The 21,467-nt window shown below is 41.5% G+C and overlaps 1 protein-coding gene across 1 annotated transcript in view; it reads right to left on the reverse strand.

The window, feature by feature from the left end:
• Positions 1-642: 642 nt before the first annotated feature.
• The window catches only part of CDAN1 (codanin 1), a 30,295-nt gene continuing 9,470 nt past the window's right edge, over positions 643-21,467 (reverse strand). The window contains exons 7-28 of the mRNA XM_054275843.1: positions 21,267-21,387; positions 20,156-20,265; positions 19,375-19,464; positions 18,229-18,304; positions 15,991-16,199; positions 15,253-15,367; positions 14,306-14,449; positions 13,523-13,689; positions 12,904-12,985; positions 12,128-12,217; positions 11,036-11,090; positions 9,860-9,993; positions 9,109-9,212; positions 7,504-7,653; positions 7,038-7,101; positions 6,467-6,545; positions 5,326-5,483; positions 4,270-4,377; positions 3,832-3,895; positions 2,498-2,700; positions 1,675-1,782; positions 643-910 (exon numbers count right to left, since the gene is read on the reverse strand). Of these exons, the coding sequence (XP_054131818.1) occupies positions 785-910; positions 1,675-1,782; positions 2,498-2,700; positions 3,832-3,895; positions 4,270-4,377; positions 5,326-5,483; positions 6,467-6,545; positions 7,038-7,101; positions 7,504-7,653; positions 9,109-9,212; positions 9,860-9,993; positions 11,036-11,090; positions 12,128-12,217; positions 12,904-12,985; positions 13,523-13,689; positions 14,306-14,449; positions 15,253-15,367; positions 15,991-16,199; positions 18,229-18,304; positions 19,375-19,464; positions 20,156-20,265; positions 21,267-21,387 (2,557 nt within the window). The 3' untranslated portion in view covers positions 643-784. The remainder of the gene's footprint in view (positions 911-1,674; positions 1,783-2,497; positions 2,701-3,831; positions 3,896-4,269; positions 4,378-5,325; positions 5,484-6,466; positions 6,546-7,037; positions 7,102-7,503; positions 7,654-9,108; positions 9,213-9,859; positions 9,994-11,035; positions 11,091-12,127; positions 12,218-12,903; positions 12,986-13,522; positions 13,690-14,305; positions 14,450-15,252; positions 15,368-15,990; positions 16,200-18,228; positions 18,305-19,374; positions 19,465-20,155; positions 20,266-21,266; positions 21,388-21,467) is intronic.

Here is a 21,467-nt window from a genome sequence, read left to right on the forward strand (position 1 = left end):
CCTGACTGATAAAACCCAAACTCAAGGCAAGAAAAATTATAAAAAAACAGTGAATAGCAGCCAGATTTCATGTTCACAACTATAAAAGTGTCTTAAAAATATGTCTTCAGTAAAAAATATAAACAGATATTTTATTCCTTATTTCTATGAAAAACCCTGGGAATTGCAAGTTCTGTTTCCAATAAGAGATGGAAAAACACTTAAGCATCCTTTAGGAATAATGCCATCAATGGTCTAGGGGATTTATCTAATACGGTTTAACTTTTAAAATCAGTCTTAAAAAATTAAAATCAAACCTTCAACACTGAGCTTACAATGAAAAATAAATATAGGCACATCTCTTGTGTCATATAGGTTCACCTCTTTCTTCCTCTGACTGTAGAGGCTTTGTTAAAAGACAGCATGAAAAGTCACACTGAGTTAAGAGACAGCCACCAAGAAATCATCTCTGTGATCACAAAGTAACTTGAGTTGATTCCTGGGTCTGGTCACAGCTGTTGCTGCACAAATACAAAAAGTGTCTCTGAGTCCAAAGAACAGCTGCTCTGAGATGCAATCAAGGTGCTTAAAAGACTTTTGACTGGGAGATCCATTTGCTGATGTGAATCCTTCAGCAGAGTCACCATGGCAAAACGTCCATGACAGAAAGCCCAATGCAGGTTTTGCACAAAGTGGCCACTTAGCTTCAGTATGCTCCCAGCAAAGAGCTCCCAATCCTTTCAGCAACACTGACAATTCCATGTGCATCTTCACTAGTAATTTTTGTCCGCAGAGTCCACCTCTGCTAACTTTGTGTGGCCATAGTAGCTAGAGATTGTCTGGTCAGTTCACAAGGGTTAGTCCTGTGCTCCTCCATCTGATGTTCTGACACAAATACGCGGGACAGCCTTTTCAGGTCTTTTACAAAATCCTGCAACAAACAGACAGAAACCAGAGAACCCTTAGTAATGGAAACAAAAGAGACTGACTTAATTTTCCCATAAAGAGAAATTTATGTTTAACAAGGTTAAACATGTTGATGGTTTTCCAGTGCAAAAAACCTAGAGGAACTACAGAATTGACTGCAAAGATGAATGCCTGCAGACATTCCCAGTCTCCCCTCTGATGCTCACACCCCTTCTCAGACAGGATCACTGCCACAATTTAAATGGTTAAAACTGCTCCAACCTGCAAGTGCTCAGCCTTGGAATACTGTCCATTTTTAGCAAGGCATTTGGGTTGATTCCTACATTTTGATCGTGGCCAGAATAGTGAGGTTCCTCTAGAACATTCCAACTGCTCTCACACTCTGGTGGTAGGAGGCACAGGGATATAAGTGCAAGACTGATCAGTTAAGACACTCCCCAACACATTTTTCTCAGCTGGAAAGCAGCAAGCACACTCAGGCTAGAACTGAGAACTGGTTAACTGAGCCAGCTGGTCTCCAAACTGGTTTACAATTCTGGAAATGCTTCCACTGCATGGGCAATGGCGGATTCACACAAGTACAGCTTTCAGCCAAACACTAGCAACAGAGACAAGCTTGTTGGAAACCAGTCCTTCCTTGGCATTAAGCAGGAACAACAGATGGGAAGGTTATGGGCCTTAGCCATATTAAATAGAAATACAAGGATATTCTGTTTACATAGCTTTACTTTTTATTTTATTTATTGTCTGTGCATATCTAATACTTACTGAGGGCCAAGGGAGCTGTTCAAGGATATGCAGGCAACTCTGGATTTCACTAGTTCTCATTAGTTCATGTTCTATAAGACCATGAAGCAGGAAAAGGAACAAATCCCACTGCACAAGAGAAGAAAATACCAACAACTCAAAAAGAAATGGATTGTGTGCTTATTTCTTTATCCATGTATAATTCACACTTTTCTTTTTGCATCAGAACATGGGAAAAAGCAGCAAGCACGTTATCTATCTGTGTGTGACAATGAGGGCAAGAGCAATGTCCAGAATGAATGAACACAATTCCTTCAGTTCTTACATTGATTTTCTTCTGCCATAAAATAAGTATATGGTATTATAAATTCTCCATCTATAAACACACCAAGAATTTAACTCCTGCCTGATCAAGAACAGTATGAAAAATTATTTCTTTGATTCCTGAAACAAGCTGGGTTTAGCCTGCAATTAAATAGGGTGATTTTCAGCTTTTGTTGGAGTGCTTGTCACACCAACACACATGCAGAAATGCAAGCTGATAAAAGGCACAGGGATGCAACCAATGACAGCCACGTGTCCAGCCCTTGTAATATCCCAGGCCAAATGGGCCATTCTACCATTGGCTCCTAACCAAAACTGTGCCTTCCTGAGAGCCCCCCAAGGCAGGCACCAACCCCTGACAAGCTGTACACATCCCTCTCTTTCACTGCCCCACAGAAACAAGGCCAACCCGCTGGCCAAACCCTGCTGGCCTCAGTCACACGAGCCCCAGTGAGCACTATGGGCTGGCAGAATTCCTACACAAATCCCAGCCTGCCCCACACATCAGAATGAGCTTTACCTCTGGCTGCTTGGCTTCTGCAAGATAACCCATGTTCTTCTTGCTGAAGATCAGCTGCACGGGCACAGATGTCCCAAAGTCCTCCTTCCAGATGGAGAACAGCAGCTTTAGGAGGCCATAGGTGGGATTGTTCTTTACAGGCAGCCTCTCAGGGCTCTTCTCTGGGGATTTGATACCAAGACTCAGAGGAACACGATCTGAAACTAAGAGGAGAAGGAAAAATGAACTCCTATAGCTGCATTATTTCCTTTTCTAGTTATCATCTTGGTTCAGCAGCACAATTAAGGAGAAGAAACCAGTGAACCTAAGAGAAATGGAGTTTGGAAATATTAGCTCAATATTTCAAAACTATGACTTTTGAAACTATACAGACAGTATGACATAGGAAGAGATTTCTATTCCTCAGACAAAGAACACCAATTGGTTGGAATATAGCCCAAGTCCTGAAAGTCAGCCTAATATTTAGTCAAAGAGAACCCAGGTGTTACTGCAAAGGAGAGAAGAGTAGCACAGTTAAACATTTAAGTCTATAGACAGACTGAAGAGTTGTCCATAGTTTAGACTCTAGGCAGAGTTACATGACTTCACACAAGTGAAAGCAAAACTGAACAGTGCTTAACTGCAAATGAACATAAACAGAAGGAAGATACCAGTTCTTCCTTGGTACAGTCTAATGGAATGGGACAGGTTGACACTGCTGCTCCCAGAATAAATTTCACAATATTCAGATGTGAACTGCCTTCTGGAAAGACAAATTATGTATAAAACTTCTAAAGCTGATTCTAAACCCACAAAATTAGAAGGCTGCCTGTGAAGAACACATCTGTGTTGAGATCACAAGCTCCTGCTCAGAGAAAAACTGTGTTTACATATCAGAGCAAGAGAAAAAAACAGACTGAAAATGTTCACAGGAGTCATAATACAAAAAAAAAAAAAATTACTTCCATTCTTTTCCTAAAAAAAGTCATAAAAACATAATTTAATGGAAAAGGCCCTTACTTTTAGTCAAAAAAGCCCAAACTCCACCACAATTTTTCAGAGGCAGAAATACTGGAAAACATATCCCATATTTAATTGACGGTGTCAATAAATAAAAAACAACAGATGTGAAACAGATCAGAGGGATGGTTAGTCACTGAACAACTCTGTTTTGCAGAATGTAAATGGGAATAAGAGTAACCACCCAAACTGACAGAAAAAAATCTTCAGACTCAGTGGCACCAAAGAGAATTAAATATCCATGAGCTCTTAACACTTATATCTCTGACCTCAAGGATCTAAGAGAACTCTAATAACAGATTTCAGTCTTAAATAGCTTATCATAACTTACTTACCCAGCAAAGACGCCAACTCAACTGTGCACTTGGCCAGCTGCTGTTCCGATGTGGGACATACAAACTGGAAAACACAAAAAAAAGTTGTATTTTTTTCCCCCATACAGCAGACTGGACAAAACAGGGCTCCACAAGGGATAAAAAATATCCAAGAAGAGCAGGCAATTTACATCAAGAAGCACAGAGCTGTAATGAGGAGGCCACTAAAGACTGAAAGACAAAACGGTCATATATGAAAAGGGGATTCACAAAGGCAAACTGAAGTAACAAGCAGATACACAGTATAAAAAAATACAGTGCAACATTGCCACATTTGAGCTGAAATAAAAACCTCTCAACTGAACTCAACTGTGAGGCAAAGAAATTAAATTTTTACAGGTATCAAGACAGCCCAAAGTGATTCAAAGGGAGTTTATGCTGCTTTTTTACATCTTTTACCTTTCTGCATCGAAGTGTCTGACTCAACCTTCCCAGCAAGCACTCCAGCCACATGCAGTCAACCACTTCACCCTCCTCCCGTGGGCCCACAGCAACACAGAGAACATCCTTGATGAGAAAGACAACAGTAACACACACATTAGTATCCTGCTCTTCCACAAACAGATCCTTAGACTTCTGACACAGCAGTTCATAAATAGTTCTTGGGTCCTCATTAAAACCAGAACCCAAGTTAGTATATATACATTTCATAAGACAGAGTAAAGCTGTCTTATGAACCTTACAACCTTACCAAGATCTCATTTTCTAGCACAGTTCTCACTAATGTTACGAAGTAAAACTCAATGATGGCAACAAATTCATATTTCTTAAAAGTACTAGCACTGAAAGCTCTAAACAAATTTCACAGCACAGCAAGCAGTGCAGGGCAGAAGTGCTACAGAAATCCAGACCCCTCTTACATTGTCAGGGAAGCTTCAGTGCCAACCCAGAGGTTTCCTCATACAAATTACCTTCCTTTTTTTAGCACAAGCAAGAAAGCATTAAAAGATGTGAACTCATTTTCACACAACTGCTGGGAAAGCAATGACAGTGATAACCAGCATTACTTGTCTGTCAAGCAGACAAACAGCTGCAAAAAACACAGTCAGAACACGCAACAGTAAAAGGCAAGGTGTTCAGAATTCTTTTCCTTATGGGTGCATACGTTAAATGAATGTGAAATTGCACACAATACCATGGGGTCTGCACTGTGGTTTCCATCCTACTCATGTCAAAAAGGCCACACTGCCATGCTACCAGAAATCCTGTATCTGAGACAGCACTCCTAGCAGGGAACTCTGATATAGACACAGCAAGCAGGGGTTGGAAAAAACCTGAGAACTTTTCATCATGCTTCCTGAGCACTCCCCACAGCCAGCTCCTCAGAACCAGAACATTCTCTTAAAAAACCCACCAAACAATCAAAGAAAACCCTACAAAGCAGCAACAAAAACAAACCACAAAAACACCAATGTGAAAAACAGAAAGGCAAGCCAGGAAGTGAATACCACGTACCTTAATCTCATTGATGATCTGGGAGGGAAATGGAGCACAGTGCTGACAGCCTGGAGGACAGTCCCTTCTCAACTCAAGAGCATCCTCGCCTGGCAAGGGAAATCCTGGGACTTTCAGCATTCTGTTGAAGGTTGCCTTCACTTCCCTTTTGATAAGTGCTATAGAGAACAGAGAACAAATCCTGTCTGCTTCAGTTTCTTTCTCCACTGAAGCAGAGAATCATTTCCAAACACTCTTAGCCTTTCATTCCAAGGGCCACAGCGTACATTTTCAACTCCCTCTCTCTGACCTCCTACTATATTTAATGTGCAGAGGCAAATCTGGAGAGGGTATACTAATCCACAACTGTAGAAGACAGCCACTCATCACTGCCAGGTACAACTGGAACTCATCTCACTTCCCATAAAAATATTTCCATGGGTTTAACAAACACAGTACCTAAGCCAGAAGGCAATGCCAAAGTAGAAAGCTGATTCAGTGTGATCATGCTAGTTCAACCACTGTGCCCATAAAAACCATATATCTTCTACCAAAATACATTTTGATCAGCATCCAAAACACTAAACTCCTGTGGCTGTAAATGGTACTTGGACATTCCTCCCCAGGCTTTTGGCCCAACCTCTTGAAAAAATGGGTTTTCAGAGATTCTGAAGAGTTGCCAGTGCAGAATTACAGAATAAAAAGACTACATTTGCCTTCAGCCTGCAGAAAATGCACCCAGTCCAAGAAGTGTCTGTTTTACAGGAGATTTCAGAGGCACTCTGTACATGTGACCATAAGATCTTTTGAGAGAGCAGTTGTCTGTACACATTGGAAGTGCTAAGACAACTTCAGCCTAGATGACATTTCCAGAAGCATTTCCACAACATTTACTCTCATCATCCTACAAGACTCCATAACTAAAAATCACTACCATGGGCCAAGTTCAAAAGATCCCCAATGAAGGTTCTTAGAGCTAGAAATAATTATAATTCCTCCTAAACAAGGAGGAACAGAGCAACGGCATACTTTACACTAAAAAAAAAAAAACCAAAAAATGAATAGGACCAAGTACTTTATAACACTGTCTGTCCCTTGATCTCAGAAAAAAAAGAACACAATGCACAGGTTAGAAGCTCCAGCTCAAGGTAAAAACACTCACCTGCAATGTTGGCAGAGAGCCAGCCACAGGCTCTCTCGGTAGCCAGCTCCACCGCAATGTTTTCTGCACTACTTAAAACCTTTACAGGGAGGATAACAAATCATTGGAGATTTACTATCAGCCACAGCACTGCAGTCAGTGAAAATTCAGAAGGAAGTCTAGAGGAAAAAGCTTAATTTTGGCATGCAACAATTAAACTGAACACCACCTCCTCTATGGAAACAGCTGGTTTGAGCAATACAACTGAGGCATTTTGATTTTCCAAAAACCTCATCAACTTTTTGTGGAAGTTGATGCTAAAACCAATGCATTATCATTGCAAGATAAATGCAATCTCTATAACATTCTAGCCTCATTAGTCAGCTATGAGCTGGAGTATCACTTTACCCACAATATGCAAGGCAGCCCAGTAGAAGTGACTCTTCTTAGCTATCACTCAGTCCTCCCATGAGGGCATCAATAGATTTTCTTTACCTGAGCTATTCAGGGATAAGTGAAGCAGCAATGGAAAAATGGTAATGATCCAGACTTAAAGTCAAGGCTTTTAATAAGTTTTAGGGAAAATACATACTGCTGCAGATGTCTCTTCTGGCAACAACACTCTTACTGCCTCAGGACCTTTTTTTTTGCAAAATCTACAAGAAAAGGAAGAAAGTGTGCCACGGGGTTAGTCCAGGTTCTTGGACAACACTCAGAGGTTCATTATGTAGCAATGCAATAAATCAGACTAAAAGAACAAGACAAGGAAAGGGTAATTACAAGCAACTAAGCTGCAATATCAATTTTCCAAAGAGGAGAAATACAATAGCTGCAGCGGATGTCTGTTTGGAGCAGAGGGACACACAGCACCTTTATTCCTTTCTACAAACACAGTATTAACTGGCTGGAGCACAGCAGACACTCACCATAAGAAGAGCAGAGGGCATGGTTTATAATTACCAGAACCTGAGCATGACAGGTCAAGCTAAATTAGGCTTATAGATTCTGCAGTAAGAAGAGATAGGAAGGCACATGTTCAAATAACTTCTCCTCCTTACTCTCTGCCTTTGATGAGTGCCTGGGCCCCTTCCTCATACAGATGAGTGCACACCTCTTCAAGCAGTTTGTCATTATTAACATCCTCCTCCTTCACTTTATCTTGCAACATGGCTTCAGCCCTTTGAACTAGCTCTGCTACCAGTGTTGCCCTGCAACAAAACAAAGAACAATCAGGCAGATTGAAATCAATACAAGAAACAGTGCACACTAAGTGCACCATCTCCTCTCCCCAGGTTAGGGGGATACCCATCTCAAATGCTATAAGTCACTCTGCTAAAAGCAAGTCAGTCATGCTGTATCATCTATATCATCTCCTTGTTCTGTGTGTATGGAAGACAACAGCAATGAAGACATCAAAACAGTACTAAGATTCAAGAGTCAAAAGTCTTTAGGTTTTACCACAAACTTTTTTGGTCACAGGTCTCCTTTCTGGCAGCATTACCCTTGCACGCTCAATCGATAGTGCTCAGAAGCTCAAAGATGTCAGCAGCAGCCACTGAAATCACCATTCCTTGGGGCTGATAATATTTAATGCCTTCAGCAAGCTTGACAAGATCAGTGCAAACTGAGCAAGCTCATGAGCTGGAGGGCAGGGCCACCACACAGGAGGGCTGTGAAAAGAGGGAGAAATGGGACTGACTGTGCATCTGTACAGGCTGGGGTCTACTGGCTACAGAGCAGCTCTGCAGAAAGGACCTGGGGTTCCCACAACAAGGGAAGGGAGTTAGGAGTGTCCACAGAAAGCCAACCTTATACTGGGCTGACAATAGCAATAGTGCAGCCAGCAAGTCAAGGGAAGTTACTGCTTCCCTCATCACTGGGAGGCTGCATCTGGAGTATTGTGTCCAGCTTTGGGACCTCAGGACAAGAAAGCCATTGACAATTTGAGTAACTGCAGGAGAAAAGAAAAAAATTATTAAAATAGCTGGGGTGCTAGAGCACACACCTACAAGGAGGAGTCAGTTTCACCTAGCCTGGAGACAAGAAAAAGCTGAAGGGAGAAGGAAATTTACAGAGAAGACAGAACAAGACTTCCAGGAAGAGCACTGCTAAAGATTGACAGGAATATCCACAAGCTGGAACAATGGATAGCTATTATGACAGGATACAAGAAACATTATTCACAAAGCCTGGGAAAACTGAGCATTGGACCATGGTAGAAAGAGGTGGCTGAATCCTCATCCTTTAAAGATGGAAACTTTTCCAACTGGAAAAGGTGCTAATAAACCTGACCTAACTTGAAAGCTGGGCCTGCTTTGAGCAGGAGTTTGGATCAAGTGACCTCCAGAGGTCATTTCTGATAAGAGATTTTCCTATCATTAGCAAGAATGCTCTGAACAGGCTGAAAAGTCTCAATGCTGCACTGCATTCACATACAAAGTGTCCCACAGATGTATCCCCCTCCTCTCTACAGTCCTTCACAAATTCCCCTCTACAACAGCAGATGTTGCTGGTCAGTCCTGCACAGCCTTGGTGTTCTGCTACACAGCACACCCCCATGGAAGCTTCTTTCCCCCATACACACATGTTTAAAGGATCAACTCTTTGTCTAATTATAATGTAAAGTTACTTTTTAAGTCACAGGACAGGTGACCAACACTTACTTGATGTGCTTCACACAGTTGGATCCCACCCTCTCTGCCACAAATTCCACTGTCCTCCGTAGGGAAGGAGGCTGGTTGTGGAAGAAAGCCTGTTCCAAATCTACCTGTTCAAAAGAAAGCACTACAATTGATTAGAGCACTCCACCCTCCTCTCACCAGCACAGGAATGGACAGAACTACCTTCTGGAGATCTACTAAAAGACAGTTTGCCTCCACTAGAACTTTCTGCTACTGTAGCATTCATCATCCCCTATTCCCTTCTAATCACTTAAAGCTTATTATCAGGGTTTCTGAAGCTACAAAAGACCTGTAAAGGGGAATGGGAGAGTTCTGACAGTGTCTACTAGTAGTGAGTCACCACACAGAGCTTGTTTTGGGAAGAACAAGCCCTTTTAATTAGAGGCTGATAATCCTCTAGGCTCCTACGCATGTCCTTCTCTCAGTGGAAAGCATGGCTACAATCTAACCAAAACAAAGTATGAGAAACATACCAACATTTTATGTTAAATAAGAGGGAAACAGATAAATAAGACTAGTTGTTCCAACTGCAAGAACGTTTACTGACGTTATCTGGATTTCAGCACCCACACCATATCCCAGCCACATGACTGTAACAGAAAAACAGGGAGTGAAGATACCTGACTGTTAAACACAATGTTCCCTGGCATTAAGAGACCACTGTATAACCCTGCACTCACACAAGCAAATTTCTCCTGCCCCTTTCCCCCTTGTGACTCCCTAATTTCATTACCTGCAGCTTCCGCTGCGTGACAGAAGCCTTGGGGGCTAAGGACTCTGCGGCTGTGGGAGTGATTTTCCTCATAAAACCGCCATTCTTGCCTCCACTACCAGCCACAAAAGAGGCAAGTAGTTTACGCAGCTCACCTGTACAGGAACACATGCAAAAGCAATCATCAACCCCATAAGAAAGGAGAAAAACTAATCCCAAAACTCAAGAAAGAAACTTGCACTTCTCCAGTCCTGTTCCCAGAGCAGATTCTCTCAGCTTCTACAAAAGCAGAAGCTTCATTGAAGCAGAGGGGGCAACCCACACGTATAACTGGCAGGGCACAGCGAGGCTCTGAAGAGGAAGCTTCTGAAAAGCCCCCTAGCAGATGGGACTTGTTCAGAAGGATGAGGGACCAGTTATTTTTGTGCGTTCCTTTTTAGCGTGGCAAGCAGGAACTGTAAAGTCTACAAGGACAACAAGGGGAGCAGTTAAACAAAATTCCAAGAGACAGGAGCAAATCCTGGCGGAAAAGCTGGACAACTTATTCGCCTCTAGAAGATTTTGTGAGACTAGTTTAACATACGGTTTGTGATAGAGGTTTAACATACAGTTTGTGATAGAGGTTTAACATACAGTTTCCCTACTAAGCCTCAGGAAGAAGAGCACCATCTTCCCATCTGGGACTCTATTGTCTATAGAGAGGAATTTTACCGTTGGCAGACAGATCCCATGAAAAAGCTATCTCAAACAAACTGACAAAACACCAGGGCACAAAAAGATTTTTCCCCTCTGCCTGGCAGCAAAAATCTGCTCAAGGATCAAGACATTTCTTGCAGCACAAACTCCTCTTCCTACACCTAGGATAGAAAAGCTGTGTTGTTGTAATGCTTCCTTACAGCTTGTAAGGGGTGGCTTGCCCTGTCCCTCTGGATTCAGGCTCTGTGGATCAACTATCCTGACTAGGTAATCTCCCTCCCTCAGCTTTAGCAGATACTATCCACAGCTGCAGGAGCTTCTGCAATACAGCTTCTTATCAAGGTTCTTGCACATACAACTGGGATCTTACGTTGTGAAGAGGAGTAAGAAAGGTGATCCAAGGACTCAGTACCAAACAACAAATATAAACAACTGACTAAATAAAAGTAAATACATACTAATATATTTTATGTATATAGTAAAAATAAGTAAAATACTCACCAAGATAGGGGCAGCAGGTATAAAGTAACTGCTGATCCACCAAGGGTACAAAGTCCTGGTGAGAAAATGAAGGAAATGCTGAAAGGATACAGTACAAAATAAACAGTCTTCAAGTCAGAAATCCCATACATGCAGTCACAGGCAGGTTTCAGGGCTACCTTTCCATGAAAACAATAGCTGGATTCCAAACACACAGTAAAATAATGAACTTTGCAGTCCACGTGTTCAGTCCCCGTAACACAGAATGAGCTGCTCTTCATTTATTAGCCTAGCTCAGCCTTTGCCCCTGATCACTATCAAAGCCCAGCTGAAAGCTGCATTAAAGACAGGAACCAGGACTGCTGCCACAGCCTCTACTCATAAGGGAGAAACCTATCCATGGAGGAAAATAAATGAGGCACATCTGCTATGCATTACACCTCCACAAGTGCCTTCACCCATGGAACACCATGCCAGGGAGAAATGTCACTTCAGTATTAACACAGCACATGCAGGGCCATGGGAGGAACAGGAATTTCAGATCACATCCACCAAGGAAATGTATCTTAGCATCTACACCACTTTCCCATGGAATACTATATATCCCCTTGCATGTCTAGGAATTATCTGAAACATCACACATGCCATACCCTCACCTCCTTTCCTGCTTGCTCATAGCATTTTCAGTTCAGTCACCCTTTATCATGACACTGGAAAACAGGTCATCTCACAAACAGCAACCTTGCTCTACAGTCCCATCATTCTATTTCTGTTCACCATTACTTTTGCTTATTTCAGGGAAGAGCTACAGTTTTGTCAGCTCACCTTGCAGGAAAACAGCATCTCATCCTCCAGCACAACTTGGCACCTGTTCTGCAAATTATTGCAGCAGATGAGATGGCTCCTGCCTGACAGAAAACCCAGAGCTGCAACACAGAGTTCACAACCCATAACACAGATGCAATTGAGGCACTTGGCCAAACTGGGCACCACATCCATTGGCCTCCATAACTTCCTGAAGGCAAGTTCCTGATCAAATCTTACAGCTCCTGAGGAAGTGGTAGGTCCATCTTCCCTCACTGATTCAGAAGACATGCTGCTGCACTAACTCACCAGAGCCTGAGCAGGTGTCACAGCGTCCATCACAAATCTCTCCTGCCTGTCGTCAGCAGTAAAAAACAATTCTTCAGGAACTGATGGAACCTGAAACAGAAAACCCAGCAGCTGCAACCCAAAATGCAGACAGTAACTTCCACTATTTCTGATAACAGGACAGTAAAATCTCACCACCCTGCCACCCACAAAAAATGACCCCTAGCACTAAAAATCTTCTTGCCCTGAGGAGAACTTTCCATAAAATTAAAGACTTATTTTAATCACAGTAACAAAAGGCACCTTTCTTATCTTCCCCATACAGCATCTTCCACATTTCCAACAGGTTCCTGCTAAGTAATTACCTTGCTTCCAACTGGAGGCACAAAAGAATTTTAAAATTTCATCATACACCATCCCTCTATCCAATAAATTCCTCAGTAATTCAAGGCTGACAGCTAGCACACCATCTTTGTGACAAGAGCTTCCAGGTCTAACAGGAATCAGCTGTCAATTTTCTTGCAAGGTTGCAGATTAGTAAATACAGAATGTATTTCAGATGCAATTGCAATTCCTATTGGGGAAAAAATTGTTGCTTCACACAATTCCACTAAAGGAAAATAATTCTCCACTAAAATACAGTTATTCTTTAAACCTCACAACAGGGTAGGAAACCCATGATAAAACAACAAACTACTGTATTGAATTGTTTTAATTCATTTCAGTACTATTTTGTATTGAGTTCTGTGCCCTGCTTTTTCTTCAGAGAAGAGTTACATGCACAGAGGAGACTCTACCTGAAAAAGCCAACCCAGAACTGCAAGGATCAGCAGCTTGTTCAGGAAACTCATCTCCTTGTCTTCAGAAAGGACCATTAACCTGCCATGCAGCAGAAGTAGCAAGACAGAGTGTCAGTTTTCAGCAGCTTAATTTTCATTAAGGAAAACATTCCCAAACCATTCACTTACCAATTACACTATCTATATACCATGAACACATTCCTTGCATGTCTGCCTTTTTTGTATGTACCTGCATAACACCCTGTCTTAAGTTTACACTAGACAAGCCATTCTCTAGAATGTGCTTCAAATTTTCCTCATGTATATAGGAAAGAAAACTAGAAAATTATTTAGGCATTGGAAACCTTGTCGGTTTAAGGTCAAAATTCAAGCTGCAGCTTGAAGGTCAATCACAGCTGCAGATGTAGAGTGATCAAGTGGGATTTAAAGATTTTGTTTACCTAATAAAAAACACAAATTTGAATCAAGTATTAATCCCCAAGTTTAGGCTGTGTTCTCTTTGCAGCTTTATGTAAGATAAAAAGTATTCACGATTTGCACCACAAAAAAAAAAAAAAAAGAAAAATCAAACATTCACCGGAAAGTTCTTTACAGATATATTTTCCCAAGCTCTTACCTGTATACCTGCAGCAAGAGACTAAACACTTTCCTGTAATAATCAAGGAAAGGAGCAACATGATCCACAAGGGAAAGGTACTCCACAATCCAAGGAATAGTGAGGATAGAACGTTGATCCCGAATAGATTGTCTCAGAAGCTTTAATATATCCAGTACAGGCAGGGTCTTAAAGGACAAGAGAAGTTAAACCAGCAGCTTGAAGTTATCTTCTGCTACTTATAGAAAACTTTTGTCTATATCTTGACTTTTCTTTCCAGGATTTCATCTTCTGTACTGGTGACTTCTGGCTAATGAAAACACTTCTTTGCACATGACCAGAGGTAAAAACCAAACTATTACTGCAACCAAAGGTCCCACTGGAAATTTCAAAAGCAAGGCTAAAAGCCTGACTACATACAAAATGGAGTCAAGGTCTATTGCTTCCGTTCGGTGGCACACTGCTGGGAGATGGGTGTAAAACTAACACAACCAGTTCTGGTAGCTGGATTTTACACTATCAATACAAGCTGTCTTAGCTAGGTGAAATTTCTGGTATGACAGACCCAGATTAGCAGAAATAACAGAAGACTGACTACCTTACCACTGGTGCATTACTCCCTCTTTTCGAGATTACACAAATTCCTTTTTCCTTTGTTCCCAACCCCAGAATATGCAGCAGGGACACAGGACCACACAACATCATCCCAGGAACACTGGCTCGCTTTGAAAGAGCATGACCAACCACAATGCTCCCTGAGCTAGAAGAAGTGCCTGTCCAGCAAAAGGCAGTGCTCTTCCTTACTTGGTTTCTCAGTGCCAGCGCGGAATCTTGCAGGTCTCTGGTTGGCTGCTCCGCAGTGCGATAGGGCAGGAAAACAAGGAACCCCAGGAACTTGGCGAGGAGTCGGAGACTCAACAGAGCCACGGTGAAACGCTTCTTTTCATCCTAAAATGAAGAAAAGGGAGCTGGAGCTATGCTAGCCCACACTGGCAAAGCAAATGTCTATGCTAAACCTCCACTCCTTTCATCTAAAAGGGCCACATAGCTTCACCTCTGCTTTTTGTAAAGGTAAGTTTCCAAAATGCATATTTATCAAGTATTTTAAATTGCTTCTGTCTCCATTGCTTCACCTCTTCACAAGAGGGAATTATTCAGAAGCTTTCTAAGACAAGCAGCTGCTCAATCGTATCTATGCATTAAGAACTTTGGAGTCAATGAGAGGCAGAGCTGATCTCACATTGCCTCCTTTATAGCACTACTACTCTGCAAGTCTCCATCAACCTTTGGCTGCTACTTTGCTAAAAGACTATAAGCTGTGACACCTCTGATATGCAGACCTGAGTGAAGAAACACCTGCACACCTATTAACAGATATATCTACAAATTCAATGTGACTAAAATCTTTCTATATGGAAAAGTAACAAGGAACTTATTGCAATGGAGTGCCACAACTGCATGTGGTTATTTCATTGATCTAACACAGGTTATAACAACCTAAAGAGGAGGCTTTCACTTTCACACTATTCTGCACTTATGACAGTTCCATGAAGCACCCTGAAGCATGCAGGTAAGGGGTTCAGACAAATAAGCAAATTGCAGAGTTATGACAAAACCAAATGACAAAGCTCTTGTCCTGTAAAAACTGTGGTGAAAGCTCCAAGCAATTTACAATCAAGCCAGTAATTGTTTGACTACTGGAACAGCTCAGAGAAATTCCTGACAGATGCGTTTGCACAAAGCAAACCTACCTGTTCCTCCATATCTGCTTCCCCATCACTGTGCTCGTGCTCCACCAGAGTAAGACCATTCAGTTCAAGTATCTTCAGGCACAGACTGTCCATCAGGTGCTGATTGAACTGGTAACTTCAGCAAAAGATCATGATGAGTCAGACTGAGCTGAAAACAGCAGTAAAACCTCAACTAACACACTGCAGAATTTTGAGCTTGTCTTGTGAGTTGTAACAATCAGCAGACATACAACATAACACAATGACAGACAAGAAAGCAAGATAGAAGACTTAGGACTGGCTGACCACCTTCATTTCCACTCTTCTTTTGTACTTTTTCAGAGATGCTATGTAACAAGTCTCAGCATAAGGATAATAAAATCAATCTGCCAAATGAGGAATCTATAAAATAACTGAATTTAAGATAAAAATTTCACATAAATTATAATTCCCCCGTGCTGTGAATTGTGAAAAACTTATTAAACAAAACAACCTGGCTTCATTCTGTACACTTTAGCTTCATGCACTATCACACAAGAAGCATTTGTCCAGTCCAGTGTCCTTGCTAGGTAGCACTGCATGCCTTGGCACTGGGAAATGCTGACAGCTCCAAAAAAATACTATGGGTTTATAGCAGAAAAATCATTACCATATCATCTAGTCCCAAACTTTCTGGATAACTCCCTGCTGCAAGAGAAACATGCTGGTGCTTCCACTGCCCACACATTTCAGAGGGAACAGCAAGCCCAGGCCACTCACCTTCCAGCACTGAGGATGAAGTCCCTGAAGAATTGTTGGCACCCTGGGAATGAAGGGGGTGGACAAGGCCCTCTGATGCTCTGAGAAACAATAAATCTCTCCTGCAGCCTCTTCAGACGGCTCAGATTATCAGAGCCCAGCATATTAAGGACATCCTGGTCTGGGGTGTCTCCACAGCTTGCACCACCACCGACAGGACCTTTGCACATCTTTAGGAGACAGAAAGAGTAGCGAGGTGGATTATTTGTAACAAGGCATCATTTCCCTCCATCTCCCACCCAGCATATTATCCCTTCTTCACAAGACTGCTTTTGGAGTAATCCATGCATGGTCTTTCCTGGGGCCCAGGAACATACAGAACAACTCTTCCCCATGCCAAAACATGCTACCCACCTTGGCCATACACAGTCTAGAGGTCTTGTGAGATGGAATTCCAATCTCACATGTCTAACTAGGGCATACCTAGCAGACTACACAGGGATTTGTGGAGAGAATGCCTATCACTCTCACAATCTTCATGAACCACTCAGTAGGATCTTTAGCTCAGCCTCCAAGGATCATGATGCTGCACTACATGTTCCCAGAGCAGGTTTTCCTGAACTTCCACAGAGTTAAAAAACATTTAAAAATTAATGCCCCACTGCCTCAAACACACAGATACAACTCAACACTCAAAAAATTACAGAACTGCAGAACTGTTAAGAAGGGGTCTCTTGGATCATCTAATCCAACCCTCTTGTTCAGTCAGGGTCACCTCCTGACCTGTCAGTGAATACTACTGAGAAAAATTTCACTCCCTCTTCTTCATTCCCTCCCAGCAGGTATTTATAACAGCCCTAAGGCAACCTGGAGCCTTCTCTTCTCCAGGCTGAATATTCTCAGGTCTCAGCTCAGCTTTTTTTCCTCATACAAAAAATGCTTGGTGCCTCAATCATTTACAAAGCCCTGAGCTGGACTTGCTCTAGTAAGTCTGTACCTTTCTTTCCTTGTGCTGGTGAGCCCAAGACTGGACACAGCACTTCAGACATAACCTAGCAAATACCCAGCAACAGGAAAAGCTGACTGCATATCCCTATATCTAAGTTGACTGCATACCTCTACATCTAAGACATGATAGTTTTAATGAGAGAGAGTATAATAATAAGAAGCAACACTTAAGCATGTCTATCAAGTGAGCAACTACTAGGTACATTTATTCCAAACAGAGCCCATGTTCTGGGGGCACCTCCCCAAAGGAATATCTTGCTACACTTCTCTACCTTTAAATTACCAGACCTTGACACAAGTCCTCAGTCTCGGTTCATTTCTGCAAGAGCATCATAATCCACACAAGAGTCTGCAAATCATTTCCCAGACAGACACATTGGATCCATTGAAGACACCAGTTTAGATCCATTTAGATTTTTGGCTACCCTTGTGAAATCCTGCAGTCTTCATTAAGAAGGCACAGATACAAAGGAGAAATACAGCACCTATGACTAATTAAACCCTATTGATGCAACAAGGTTAATCTTACCTCTTTCCCACAATTTCCATTAACACATCCATACAATCACACAGGTCACTGATGCAAACTCAGACTTGACACTAAAGGAATATACAACATTCCAACAGCTTGCAACTTCCTGGCAATGGGTTTGAGCTAACACTCAAGGTGAGGCTCTCTGGCTGTTTTGCTCTCCAAAAGGAGCCCACCAATAAGCCACAAGTCTACAGAGAATACAGCAAATCTTCTTCTTCATTTATCTACTTACAATGAAGTGAGATGATGCTTGAAATTGGCCAACCCCCCACCCCTCACCAAATTACAACAGCAATACTGTACCAAAAACCAGCCTGTTGACTGTTACACAGATTTTTTGCACTCATGCTGCTAACAAACACAACTAGGAACCTCTGCACTTGACAAATGCCAAAATACATCCCTAAAATTTCCAGAAACTATAACTGTACTAAAATTAGAAGGACAAAGTAATTAACCATGAAGAATGAATGCTTACAACTCATTATGTTCTCAGTGTGCCTTATTCCTCATTTAAAGAGACTTCATTGGTAATTTATCACTGATTATTTCTGAAGAAGGAAAGAAATTCCCATTCTGAAAACTTGTCTCTCCCAAAAAATGTTTCAATAGGAAAATCTCAAAGAAGCTCACAAGACATGGCTTGTGTTCTCAGGCCAAGGAAGGATCAAATCCACTGTGATGTATACAGTCATTAAACAACCCAAGTCATTTACCTGGATAAGCTGTTTCTGAAAGAGCCTGGCAAAATGGCTGTGGTTGCAGGTTGCAGACAGGTGAGCCATCATGGCCCTGTAAAGCAAAACACGATCAGATTCTGACTGGAACTTTGTGGTATAAAAAACAGTGTTCTAACCTCAAACTATACCAAAAGGATAAAAAACCCTACTTTTAAGAAAGCAATCTCCAAAGGTCATTGAAAAAAAGCAATATATTTATAACCCATTTTCCCAGGCACTGAGCCCCACCTGCTGCTGACATGGAAACAAAAATTCTCCCTGAGCACCTGCAGAGCAAACACAGCTCTAGAGAGAAAAAGAATCTCTTCCTTTTCTTCAATAATGTTGTTATTTAGAAAAAAGAATAAACTCATTCAGTTCCCACTCTTCCCTGCCCAGAACAGTAAGTTGAGTTTCCACATAGATGAATTAAGGAAACAGCAATAGTGCTACTTCTGATGCCCTAAAATTTGTCAGTTTAAGCCTCACCCTTGTTTTGCTCTTGTGGTGAAATGCCACCTACATACACATTACTTAAGTAGTCTGGTGGTTGAGATTAACACAGAGACCCACAAGGCAACTGCTTTCAATGCTATAATAGTTTCTTTATATATATTGCATTTTGATAAAGCAATAAATGAATAAAACAGTCTGCTCTCCACAGAAAGACACACAGTTGTCTTGTTTTCAGAACCAATGCACTAGACCCCCTGAAATAATTAGAAGAGTGAACAGCGTCTGAACATATAACACACTTCTCCTCACTTAAGAGGAGCCTGACATGGAAAACATGATATGCACACACAAGTGTATATAATAACAATGTTCAGACAATACACTGGTTTTGAGAGTAAACCAGTGTATTGTCTGAACATTTCTGTGATTATGAAAGGGAAAGATCAACATCAGAATTGAACAAATTAGGCCTCTGCCACTTATGGCTTGTTTCTTTAAGGTAAAGGTTGATTCCTTTCAATTCAGAAGCAAGTGTACATGGGCAGCTTTTTCCAAGCAGCCCACAGCACCCTGCAGAGTAGTGCAGAACATCAGGCAGGACATGGAACTAAGGATGCCAAGTGCAGCATGATTCACCAGCAATTCAGCTACATTAAAGAGATAGCTGAAGTTGCTTAAGACTCCTACCTGATCTTGTTGCCCAGAACTCTCTCAAAGTCCCAGCCAGTTTTCTCATTGTTATCCTCCCATTCACGCAGAAGTTCATAAAATATATCCCTGTGAACCAAGATATTTAAGGGAATGAATTCCTACTCTTCAAAATTTGAAGCAACAACAGAGCATTAATTGTTCCAAAGCTTCCCAGCAAGAATCTACCTCAGATTAAGTAACTCCAGCCTCCAATCATTCAGATACCTTTGAAAAACTCATAAATGTTAGCAGTACTTCAGTGAGTTTCCATTTTCCATGTCTTTGACAGCAAGTGCTTAAGCTTGTTATGCCCAATCTATGATGGAATGACCAAAACAGCCATTACCAGACAGACATAGTGAAGACTGAGAGGCAGCAAAGAATAAGCCACATGTAGTAATACCTATGAGAAAAAGAAAAGGACCAAGACAACTTGTCATTTTGCCCCCTGTCGCTGCAAGCATGGAGGGAGGCAGCAGGAAGAATAAAAGCATACCAGATATATATGCAGAAGCAATCCAGTGGGGTGACACACTGTACTGGCATTATCAGAAGTCTCAATAACTCCTGAAGAATTAGGCTGTTCTTCTCTAAAGACATTAACCATTTAGTTCCTGCAGTCAATATGGACAGAGACTTTTTTTCATTTAATTAGAGAAAAAAATTCAAGATTTTTTTCTACAGCATGTAGCATACATGAGACATTCTTAATATCTTTTAGTCACAATCATGCAAAGGTTATACCCTTGAGCATTCAGGAACAGTAGGAGAAACTTACCTTTGTTTCTTAAATATGTGAAATGCTCTGTCACTGGGAAAGTTCGAGCGATTATCAGTTTCTGGCTGAAAAGAAACAGACTGTACAGAGCATGGCAGCAGGAGAGACACCTGTTAAAAATATAAAGGCAGTCATTAAGCTAATGGAAGTCTCTAAACAATCTGAGACCAAGAAAAAAAGTGGGGAAGAGGCAGGTTAGGAAACAAGTATCACTAGCTGAGTTGTTACTACACGTTACTTCCCAATTGCTAACTACTAGCAAACACCAACTTTTACAATCTACACTAGGCTACAGAAGCAGAATCACTCAACATTAAGAGAAAAAGTATCTGGTTCCCTTAAATCTCTGCTGGCCAGATTGCAACCAGTATTGATACAGTACCCACAAACAGTTGAAATATACCTTCAATATAGGGCTTGAGAAAATTCAGGATCCTGGCTGGCAATTTCTGTTACTTTACTCTTTCTCCTTACTGTTCTTCAAGTAACAAGACCTTTATTTACAACTTTAACAACTTTAAAGCTCAGCTACTGACAAGTCCCAATCTCAGTACACTGTCCTTTCTTTGATAACAGTAATTTCCATTTTTAAAAGATGGATGAAATGAGATACAAAATACATTTCTACCATGCAATTCCCACCAACCAAACTGGTTCCCTAACCCAGTTGATTACACAAGGGAACCATTTTTCCCAGTCTGGATTGTCTCCTGTGAAATGTTGTTTGCCTAAAAAGAGTCCATATGTATGAAAAAAATCCAAATCTTTGAAACTACCTTCTGATATTGCACCTAACTAATCATTCTCCTGGGGTCCATGTTTATTAGGTAAGAATTTCAAAAGCAAAATTTGACCCTGTCAAAGTCTCTGGCTGAGGTCAGGGCCTGGAGCACAACACAAGGCTAGCCAGCAGTGATTCAGAGCCAACAATCACTGGACCCAGCAACTCACTCACCCACTGACAAGGAAAAAAGTACTTTTAGGCAGTTTCTAAAGACAACACAAGAAGATGAAATATAAAGAATGAGATTAAACATCAAAGCCATTGCAAATAAAGGAACAACAACACAAAGGCTTGAAGCAATGTCACTTGGGGTCTGCCAAATTTTACCTTAGCTGTGCTGCTTTCATAAGCCTGCCTGAGCCTCTTGTGCAACGTGGGAGAAAACGATGCAATCCGCTCATTTTCGGCCAAAAGCTTCAGCATCCCCTTTTCTAAGTGGGAAATAATTCTGCCAAGATAATGGGGATAAAGATCAGAGAGACAGACAGACATAAACAGCACATAAGCAGTTCTAAAGAAATACTTATG

The sequence above is a fragment of the Melozone crissalis genome, unplaced genomic scaffold (assembly GCF_028551555.1).
Source record: "Melozone crissalis strain CALT ecotype California unplaced genomic scaffold, PUWL_Pcris_2 ptg000018l_1, whole genome shotgun sequence".
Taxonomy (NCBI): Eukaryota; Metazoa; Chordata; class Aves; order Passeriformes; family Passerellidae; genus Melozone; species Melozone crissalis.